Source organism: Gallinula chloropus (assembly GCF_964237585.1).
Source record: "Gallinula chloropus genome assembly, chromosome: 1".
NCBI classification, from domain to species: domain Eukaryota; kingdom Metazoa; phylum Chordata; class Aves; order Gruiformes; family Rallidae; genus Gallinula; species Gallinula chloropus.
The window spans coordinates 78,680,297-78,691,572 of record NC_140085.1 but is presented as its reverse complement, the minus strand read 5'-3'; the positions used below and the strand labels follow the sequence as shown (position 1 = coordinate 78,691,572).

At 42.7% G+C, this 11,276-nt stretch overlaps 1 protein-coding gene across 1 annotated transcript; it reads right to left on the bottom strand.

Annotated features, from left to right (window-relative positions):
• Window positions 1-4,322: 4,322 nt before the first annotated feature.
• Window positions 4,323-11,213, bottom strand: RERGL (RERG like; the record flags this gene model as incomplete). Its single annotated transcript, XM_084274071.1, has 5 exons — window positions 4,323-4,605; window positions 5,696-5,844; window positions 8,651-8,724; window positions 10,938-10,994; window positions 11,162-11,213. The coding sequence occupies 5 exons, from the start codon at window positions 11,211-11,213 to the stop codon at window positions 4,323-4,325; spliced, it is 615 nt and encodes a 204-aa protein (XP_084130197.1).
• Between the last annotated feature and the right edge of the window lie 63 nt (window positions 11,214-11,276).

The window sequence follows — 11,276 nt, the reverse complement described above, 5'->3', positions numbered from 1 at the left end:
TCTTGTAGTCTAGCAGTCTAGCAGTTTTTTTTTTTTTCCTCTTGCTTTGAAGTATTTCTTGCTTCAATGCTGATAGACAAGGATTCCTTTCAAGCACATTTATCAGAGCTGAAGTTCCTGTATCCATAAACAATGCAGATCTGTGTGAAAACGTCATTGACCTGAAGCACCTGCTCTTACAAAGTTAGTGCATTCTTGAATACTGGGTTGCATTTTAATTTTGCTTTGAGTGGTATTCATAATACCCTCTTCTTTACTGTGTGCCCTCTGAAAATACTATTGAGTGATTTGGACCCAGCTGTCAGTGAGAGCATCAGACCTGTTCATGCATCCATCCATCTCTGCTTCCTGGCTGGACAGAACACCAGGATCAGCTATCTTCAAATATCAGTATTTGAAACAAGTCCAGAGAAGGACCATGAAGATCACTGGGGGCTGGAGCACCTCTCTGAAGTCAGGCTGAGAGAGCTGGGCTTGTTCAGCCTGGAGAAGAGAAGGCTCTGAGTAGATCTTATAGGAGCCTTCCAGTACCTGAAGGGGCCTGCAGGAAAGTGGGAGAGGGACTGTTTATAAGGGCGTGTTGTGATAGGACAAGGGGTAACAAGTTTAAACTAAAAGAGGGTAGATTTAGATTAGGTATTAGGAATAAATTCTTCCTTGTGAGGGCGGTGAGGCACTGGCACAGGCTGCCCAGAGAAGCTGTGGCTGCCCCCTCCTCCCTGGCAGTGTTCAAAGCCAAGTTGGATGGGGCTTTGGGCAAACAGTCTAGTAGAGGGTGTCCCTGCCCATGACGTGGGGTTGGAAATAGATGGTCTCCTTCCTGTCCAAACCATGGTATTATCTACTGGTGCACCATCTTCAATGCAGTGCAGTCAAAAAAAAGAGAGAAAAAATTAAAGCAAGCAACAAGGAATCCCTGCATGGCTCAGGGGCCCCTCAGAGCTTCACCGTTCACCCTTCATGATCACTGTAGAAATCAGCTTCTAGCAAGGACTAAAAAAACTACAGCAGTTACTTTTGTCTCACAGTACAGCACAGCATCAAAACTTGTGATCCACCTTTTTTTTTTTTTTTTTTTTTTTGCTATCCTCATTTAAATATATTAGAAACAGCATTTGGTTGGTCTCTTCAATACTACACTTAATTAATCCCTCTTCCAGGAGTACCATGCTTTAAGTTTTTCTGCACCATTTTCCCCTCTGCCCTGTTGTGAATGTGACTATGGTGGGATTTACAAAAACAAAGAGTTTAATGCATACAGGCATGACAGCAGAAAAAGGAGCTGAGGTTGTATTTGTCTTGATTGTTTATTTCAAAACTATAGTGAGAAAGAGCTTCAAAAACCACCTGAAAGCTGAGAGACAGCATTTGGGAGCCAGGGGCTACTAGCTTTATACTTCAGTAGAATCTCTTTGCTTTTATGTCACTATTTCTAAAGTAAAAAAGTTGAAGACAGGGAGAAAGAAGATCAATTCTGAGTGCCTTTCTCAGGCAAAATTTTACTGAAAGTTCATAAACAAGGACTTCCAGATCTGACAGTAAGAAACTTTTAACTCATCTAGCAAGTTCAAAATCTTTTTGTGAGAAGGGATGGGGTCATATGCTGAAGCAATCCGTGGCAACACAAATAGCTGTTTCCACCCTCTTCAATGAGTTGGAGATGCTCCAGGTGATATCACTGTCAAGGGTGAGCATGAAACATAACTTATGTTATTTACTTTGTTATACAATCGGTGTTCTTGCTTGCAGTTTCAACTGTGGCTCAGCCAGTAACATACTACCTTCAGTGTCAAAACTATAAGAAAGCTTAGCTATATGTATATATGTATCCTAGTCTTTTAAAGAAAGATACTTTATCAGCCTTCACCTTGAAAAAAGCAGCTAATGAAATACACTTAGAAAGGTAGAACATGCATCTATCTGCTTTATTATTCCTTCACAAATTCTTCACTGTTGTTCATCTGCACTCATAAGCAATAAGAGACAAGTGAAATCCTGATCCTAAGAAAATCAAATGATGCCTATACCAGATGTTTTAGTATGCTTAAGTCCAAATGCATCCTTCAGCTGTTTCAGCTGGTTTTCAGATGAGTGTGACCTAGCACCTGGGCCAGAAGACAGCCACTCTGTGTGCCAACGCTTACCCCATCTGGCCAAAAAGGGAATGAAAACTGGGGTATACTGAAGGTTCCACCTATCTGAAGTCTGCAGTCCTGTTAATATGAGAAAATCAAAACTAATTAGCTTCTCCTTGGCTGGCTTGGCAACTTTTTTGAAGCATTTAACAGTTCTTTAGTGTTCACTGTATAAAGGTAACATGAAGGCTGCTTTGTTGTGTACAGGAAACACAGCTAGAGGTTCTCTATTGTACAGGTGTCCAATTCTCTGATTTACTTTTTCTAATTTGAATTCTAGAACTTCAGGGTGCTTCACTTTTACAGTAGTAAAAAAAAAAAAAGTCTGTAGCTTTATACCCGCAGTAAAGAATGAAAACACACACGCACATTAGTACATCCAGCTTATATCCAGTTTATTTAATACTGTAGCAGTAAATACAGGTAAGAGTTCTGCAATCTGGCAGTGCTAGAGCTGCCTGACAGATCAATACTCTATTAGTAGTTCTGGAATACCATGTGTTCTGGAAAGCTGAAGGGTGTACATGAGTAGTCTTCAAGTTCGGAAGACAGTGAGAATACAGTTAAATACATTATTCCTGATACAGCAGAGTAGCATCTGCATAGAAATAAAGCAACACTGTGCCTGTCAACACTGAGAACTATATTCCAATATTTGTAGTCTTAAAAACAAGTGCAATAAACAGTATCTTTTACTTTAAAAGATTATCTTTGGTCATCACTTGTTAAAATGTGCTTTAGTTTTATTCTACAACAATAATGCTAAGATTATATAACTTAAAAAGTTATGGGGGTGGGCATTTAAGTATCAGTATTCTGCTGAGACTGATAAAGTAATCTTACTAATTTCAATACAGGTAAGAGAGCAAAAACAGGATTCAACTGAGCAACTTAAACTCAGTCCCAGCTGACTGCTGGAATGAGTAGGAGGCAGTAATTCACCTTCTGATCACTTCCCTTTCATAATTTCTGTATGAGCACAGCACTTTCAAACACTTTGGGCTAAGCCCTTCCTTAGTTAAGTCTACAGTAAGAGCTCTGAATGTTAATTGGCAATATATTTAGACCCATCTGATGTTTAATACCCACATTTGAGAAGTGTAGCTAGCCTATTCCTTGGTGTGCTCTCAAGCGGCATTTCAATACCAGAGCAATGACTAGTTGTAAAGGCACTGGTCCTCAAAAAAACCCCACTCTAGGCAAGTTAGGAGCAGAGGTCTGACCAGCAGGCTGGCCTTTAAATCCAGACAGGCATCCTAAAGAACTTGTGCTCTTTACCAGTCCATGTGCTTTTCAACCTTCCACTCCCACCTAAAATTGAACAGTCACATTCACCTTACAGGTAAGGAAACTTTTTTATAGCCCACGAAAAAGACTCTGTGAAAGGGATCTGCCCCAGATGTTACCCTGGCTTTAGCCACAGAACTATTTCACTAAACAATGATCTTGCCAGAACAGTCCAACACTTACTCACTAGCATTTCACTTACATTTCAATTCCCACCCTACTCAACCCTCTCTACTTTCTTTAGTCACAAAAAAGGAGACACCTAATCAGGAGACAGTATCAGTTTTACCATTTTATGTGTTTCCCTACTTGTGGTGCCTCTGCAAGGCAGCCTTGTGGGTAAAATACCTTTTGCAGATTGGATGTCTAAGCATTTAATTCGTATGAACTTCAGCAGGTGGTAGGCACCTTTAGGCACACAAGGATCTGAGCCATCCTTCCTCCTTGAGTTAAACACAAATACATTATCACATACAGTGGTGATATTTTGCTTTCCTTCAGTGCAAGTACTCTTGCACCAAAAAGAGCCCCAAACTGCTTTCTCAGAATTCTGAATGAAAAGTTTTATTACCAAAGGTTGGCCTTATTGGAAATAACTGTTTATACTTCAGTCATACCTAGACTAACTCCCTCTCTGAAAAACTTGTAAGATAAATGGTGAGAGGAGCATCTTTAACTCTTAAAGTGACATAGCCCTAGCACAGTACGTCTGTTGACCTGGAAAGAGAATGTCAGGTCTTTTAGGTTTTGACTCTGTCCACCTGACCATACTATCTCTTGCCTTTGGTTTCCACTGTCTTACTCCTCCAGACATTGACCTTTAGAAGAAATTGACTGAATCCCAAGAGCGGCCAGTGCTCCATTAGTTCAGCTTGTTCCTACTTCAAACCTAACCACCTTTTACACCGATTTCCGTCTCTTTCCAAAGACATTGTTGATTAACTTGGCCATTGATTTTGATCCGCTTGGTCGTCTCTTTTCCTTCACTTTGAAATTCGAGGTGATGTTCCTCAGGACTTTTGTGAACATTGACACAACTTCCTGGCAATGTTCTGCAGCAGACAGTTCACAGAACTGGCACTTGTTATCCATGGCCAGCTTTTGTCCTTCATCCCAGCCAACTTCTCTCATGTGGCACAAATCCTGTTTATTACCAACCAAAAATACTGACGATTCGACCATTCTGAAATCAAAAAGGTTTCAATTAGAGAAAAGAGATGTTACAATACTGTGCTGTATGCTGTGCTGTGTTCAGACTGTGTGAAAAGTATGTTGAGGATAATGGGCACTGCAAAAAAACCCCAAAAGAACAAACTAACCCCATAAACTTTCCAGGCAGAGTTTCAGTTTTTCATCTGCCACAGTCAAACATCAAAGGACTTTCTAGACAAGGTATTCTCTCCTAGTAAGCTTTCATTTTGGATCCTCTACTCACTGAAGTCATGCATTTTTCACTTCCACTTCAGTTTTCATACTCATTGCGGCTGACTATATTGTCAGCTCCTGGACTTCATGAAGCAGCAAGATGACCATTATCTCCATTTGTAGATAACAGAATAGAATCACAGAGATGTGTCAGTGGCATAATTCAGAAGAAAACACAGGAATCCCAATTTCAAGCTTTTGTTAAATTACTCCTTCCAGAGAAATCTTAATTAAGAAAAGTCAGCAGTAAAACAGAGAAAAAAGTGGGAGTGGGGTTGGGGGTTTTTGTGGTTTAATACTCCTCTTCTGATACAAGGAAAGGATTTCACTCATTTAAACAGCTCTTTTTGAAAGTAGTTTGTTTCTGGCCACAGTCTTGTTGCCCATGTGCACAAGTAATGCTGGTATAATCACTAAAATTGGTTGAAGAGACATTCTTGGTACTACATTCATTTATTGTGAGAAATGCTTTCCTCAACCCCCACACTGGTGCATCATCATTGGTAAGACAGTGGGGGAGTATGATCCTTGGGGTCCCTTCCAACCCATGCCATTCTATGATTCTATGATTATGCCAAGTTTTACACATGTTAAGTCACAGCCAACAGATTCACTGCAATTATTGAACAGCAGGCAAAAATCCTAATGTACTTGACTTTGGACACAGTGAGAAAGATTCCAAGCTGCAAAGCAGTTACCTTCATGTACCTTTTTTGCTGGTATTGTGTTATGCCACTAGGATGCTGCTGGATTTTAATTGCTACCAGGGTGCCTACAGCTCCCAGAAATGGTCTCAGCTTTTCTGTGTTTTTGCTGGTGGTGGGGTGGGGGTGGGGAACACCACTTACTTTTTACAAGCTCCTATGTGAGACTCTCGGATCCTGTACAGCAATGCTTTTGCAAATGCAAATGATGCTCTGTCACTGATGTCGTAAACAATGATAAATCCATCAGCCCAGTGGAGCTCATCTGTGAGGGAGAGCTTCCCCCGCTGTGGCTGAAAGAAGTTCAAATACACATGAGAAAAGAATGTTGCTGTTGTCACTTCAGAGCATTTTCTTTGTCACTGTGAATGTGAGACTGTTGTATCTTTTATTGCAAAAGATATTAATGGGTCTTAAGTGCCAGCATTGAATTCAGGTGAGTCCTGCTCCAAAAGCCTAATAAATAACCATCACTACAGATGGCACTCTGAATTTCTGACAAATTCATTATGAAACATTTACACTTTAAGCAGGAAGATTGCATAACCTGTACAGCCATTGCTTATGATGAATATTCTGTGGAGTTACATGAGAATGATAAGTAGAGGAGCTGTTGGTATTTGCACGGTTTCTAGTCATAGCTATTTTGTGTGTTCCTAATATTCTGACTACAGTAAGCTTAGTTATTTTCATTTGTTTTGTCTCTCTGTTGCATTGTTCAAGCCTAAAACAGTACTTACCCACAGGACAAATTTCTAGTGAGCTGGGAAAAAAAAACCTTTCAGTGTGCAGTTGACTTAAACTAGTGAACTGAGAAAAGTCACTCAAGTGATAGTGGGGCTATACCAATCCTTGAGTCCCTTCACCCCAAGAAACTGTCACATTTATGATTTCTAGAGAGCAACAGCTGCAAACTGTCCCATTAAGCTAAGAAATGTAACTTTGTTAACTATTTTAAATTAGCTTATCCCTGCAGATGATTTAGCAGCAGTCATGTGACCCAAAATATGTAAAATACTGGAAGCTGACAAGGAAAAAAACCTAACAAATTACTTTTGCTCTGTGGAAAACCCATCTTGAATAGTAATTTGAGGCCTGTTTGAATTGTTCCTTCACCAGTTTAGCATGCTACTACTTGCAACACACAACCTCCACTGACATCCTACCCTGGCCGCCATGATTAGCTCAGTGTCAGGGCAGCTCTGTAGCATCATGAACAGTTGCACTGTGAAGGCTATGGCTTATGCCATGAGGGATGGTAACTGAGTGCTGGCAGTGAAAGGGGGTACACAAGAAAGAAAAGATTAAATAAGTTTCCAGAACTGTCTGAAGGCTTCAGTACGTTTAACACAAGAGTTTTCTAATGCTGTGATGACTGTGCAGCAGGCTTAGGGGCAGGAAAGGTGACTTGTGTGTGTCACAGCTGTTTTCCAGATGGATGAAGAGACTGAGCTCTGCAGAACAGGGATCCAGCTACTTGAGAGAAGCCTCAGAGAGCAGGAAGATTTCAGGAAGCAAAAATGAAAATGGGGATTCTTCTTTCCCCACTCTGGTCTCCCCTCAGGACTCATTTTACTTTCCCAGCTCCCACAGGATACAGAACCTCCATAACCCTATCTATCTCTCCTTAGAATCACCAGTCCTATCAGATGGAAAGCAATACCACCACTACTTGCTTCCTACTCTTCTTCAGACATTAAGAAGACTCAGGAAGAAAAACGCATACAGATAAGGTTAGACCCTGTTGCTAAGGAGGAACTGGTACAAGACAGCTCAAAGAGTGCTGGCAAGAGGAGCTGCTCTTATCACAACTGGTCTTAAAGGCAAAAATGTGCCCAAACTGTAGCAACCAAAGTCTCAACCTAATGTGGTCTAATCTGTTTCACCATAGCTAGCTGCCACTCCTAATATTTCAAGTCTCTCAGGAAAGGGCTGTTCACATGCCGCAGGATTCCATATGACAGTAAGTAGAAGACACAGGTGAGCTTAGAAAAGAGGTCTGAGAGAGGTGCAAGTAAGTCCACTGAACAGTAGCTTCTAACAAACTATATGTCAAGTGAGGACTCCATGGAACAGTGTAACAGGGCACAGTGGCTATTTCAGGACCCCTGTTGCCCTGGCACAAGCAATGCTGTTGCTTATCTCAAGGAAGGCTGATTTATTTGTTGGTTCATTTCATGTGCCCACTGCATCAAGTTTTTACATCCTTGACTTTTAAGTCTGAGTCAGACTTTCAGTGCTTTAGCATTGCCCAGAGAGGTAGTGGATGCCCCATCCCTGAAGTGTTCAAGGTGAGGTTGGATGGGGCCCTGGGCAACCTTGTGTAGATCTAGGCCTGAGGTTGGTGGCCCTGCCTGTGGCAGGGGGGTTGGAGCTCTATGATCCTTGGGGTCCCTTCCAACCCAGACCATTCTATGATGCTATGATTATCCTGGTTGGTAAGAGGCAAGATCACTGCTCAGAAGAGATCTTTGCGAGCTAGTGCAATCAGAGAGACCAACCTAGGTCTGTAGGTGTTACACAGTGCAAGTTTCTCTACTCATGTAAAAGCAGGAAAGAAATTAATACAAAAATCTTTGTAAGAACACAGCTTACTGTGATAGAAGTTGAGCTGTCAACACATACAAGACGGCATTATGGCCTCCCTTGGATCTCTCTGTGAATGTTAGTCTTACTTCCAAGGCCTACTTACTTTGACCATTTCTGCCAACATTTAGTTCATAAAGCAAGTAGTTTATTAAATTTCATCCATTTAGGGCACTTGAGAAAACAGCATGTAGTGCTAGAACTTATCTCTTTATTTACCTATATAATGCCTAAGTGGCAAAAGTTTTGTTAGTAGTATTCCATAAATGCAAAATGCATTTACAGAAAGTTTAAGCAATGAAGGGCTTCTCCCACGAAATGCAAAAGCACTCAGCAGCTCTGAGCCATAGCAAGTATAGAATTTCAGTCTTTTTAAAAAAAAAGAAAATCAAACACCCCAGCAAGCACAAATTGCAAGAACCAGACAGAAGGGTTGTAATCCCCTTGACCCTTTCTACCATAAGGCAGGTAGAACAAGGACAAGTCTTTTTCTTTACCCCCTTAAATTCTTACCTGTGAACAAGGGTCATAAATCTCCAAGTGTATCTGCCTTCCATCCAGGCATAAATGTTTAGTATAGATGCATTCTAGAAGAGATAAGGTATTCAAAGAAAATCAGCATTAGAGTGTCTGTAGATGGTGGTAACAAGGTGGCAAAGGCAAAAGTGAGATTCACTGATACTGATGGGACAGAAACAAACTTACTTCATTTTGCAACATCTGAGCTCCCCAAGCCCTTAGACCAACCAACACCACTTCACTGTGGTGTTCCCATGGAAGGGTTGGTGCAGTTATTTTAGACCCTAGTCTTCCTCTTCCAAAATGGAGGCAAAGGGGATGCACAATGCTCAGAGTCAGCTAAACACTGATGACTACTCAGCTTGCTAACAAGGTTCAGGACTACAAAAGTAGTAATCCAGTCTATACAAGTTCTGATTCTGCACAAAAGTCATTATTCACTAAAAATTTCATTTACCTTGAAATCTGATGCTCTAATACTTCTTATGCTCAGTAGCATTAGATCAATAGTACTGACAGGATTGTGCCTATAGACAAGATCCTAAAATATTTCTGTGTTGTCAGTTCTCAGATTTAGGACTCTCTACCAGCACTAGGAACCCTGGCAACTCTACTGCAGAGACACCATCGCTGCTATTTTAAGCAGTGAATTGTTCTAAGCAAGTGTAACCAACTTATGTTCATGGCACTGGTCACCAACAATTCCTCAGAATGACCAAACTACAGAGAAAAGAACTGGCATTAGCACTACTGAAAAAACACTTAAAACCGTGTAATAAGGGCTATGGCCTCTGGAAATGAGCATCTTCAATTCAGCACCATGTTAATCTTAGGCATTCTTCATGCATGTCTTAAGAGTTCATCTGATGGACTATCAGTCCCAAGCATCCCAGTAGATCAATTCTGCAGTCCCTTGGTGGTTTCCATGATTAAACAAACCTTTAATACTCTGACTCCACTAGAAGTATTCTAGGAGGATTTTGTCACCCATATTCCCGCTTGTATCCTCCTTCCTTCTCTCCAGAGCTAAACATATCTTCCCACAAATATTTGTTTAAAAATTAAGAAGTTTTGGGAGGTTGACATGTCTTTTGTAATAACTGCACTATCAGAGGGTCAGAATAAGGAAACCTGGTTTTAGTTGTCGGTGGCTTAGAACACACACTATGTACTTACATGTGACAGCTCAGATTTAGATAAACCATCTAGGACATAAACTGTACTCTCAGTCTGTGATTGTATATATTGTAGTAACACTGGTAAAGTACTTATGTAACTACTTTCAGAGTAAGTTCACTTGAATATATTCAGTGTAATTCATCTTAGTACTACAATTTTCAATTTTATTTGTGGACCATAGAATGCTACCCTGTTCTTTGTTAAAATATGCTTTAGATAAAATCCTTCACTTAAGCAGGGAAAGCAAGGTACATGGGCATCTCCTTTCCTTGTTAAGTTTTGGGACTCCTCACAGCCCACCAGCAGGAGCAGCAGGCTTCCAAGGGTGCACGTCAAATACCACTTCCACCCACGACGTGAAAGTTCAAGCCCTGCTTTGCTGTCACCCAAGATCTTAGTAGTGTCTTAAGGATCAGCATGTTTGTTCTGGCATGAATGAGGAACTCGATCCTCAGCACGGCCGCTTTCCACAGAGCTATCAAATCCAACTCCTGCCGAAGCAGGCGGCTTTGCATCATGCTTTGGTTAACCAGTACTGCCTGATAAACGATCCGTCTCACCTCTCTACAGCCAGAGGGAAGATAGGCAATGGAACAGGCGTTTGTTGGCTGGCTTGGGGTGGGGGTTTTTTTAATTTAAAAAATAGTCTATTTCTTTTCTCTCTTCTTTATCTCCTCTGTGGTTGAGCTTACTACAATCTACCCGTGCTTCGCACACGCAGCCCGGTTATCTTTCCGGCCTAAGTCCCCTCACAGCTGCTTTGCGACGAGCGCCCCGGCAGCCTCCGGCCCGGGAGCACTAAGTGGAGTTCGAAGCGATCCCCCCGCAGGTACCTGGCCCCGCCTCTCCCCGTCTTCAAAGCTCACGCTTCATCAACGGCAGCTCTCGCCGATAAGCGGGTAAAAACTTAAATCTCTCTAGGAAGTTCGGCGAAGCGGCGTTTCCACCCGCTTTCTTGTTCGAGTGCGCGCTTGAAGCGTCGCATCTCGCCTTCCCCGGGGAACCCGCACCGCCCAGCCCCAGGAGGCCGCACACAGCCGTCCCTGTCCCAGCCACCCCCCTCCCCTCCCGTCCCGTCCCTCTCCGGAGCCGCGGCGCTCACCGGCGTTGGACGCGTACTCTCCGATGAACCGCTTGGTCAGAAACCGCACCGCCAGCGCTGCGGAAGGGAAAGAGACACCAGATTTAGCGAGGTCCCACTGGCCACCTCTCCGCCCAACCCGCCCTCCGCTAAACCTAAGATAAAGTCGAACCGGGGCGGAGGGCAAAGGCGTGGGGCGGGGGGGGAAGGATTGCCTGGGCCGCCCCCCCTTTTCCTCGCCTTACCCGACTTGCCGGCTCCGCTACCGCCCAGCACGGCCAGCTTCACCTCAGTCATACCGCCACCAGGCCGCGCCCCCCCGCCTCCATTTATTTATAACCGCCGGGACCGGGCGCAGCC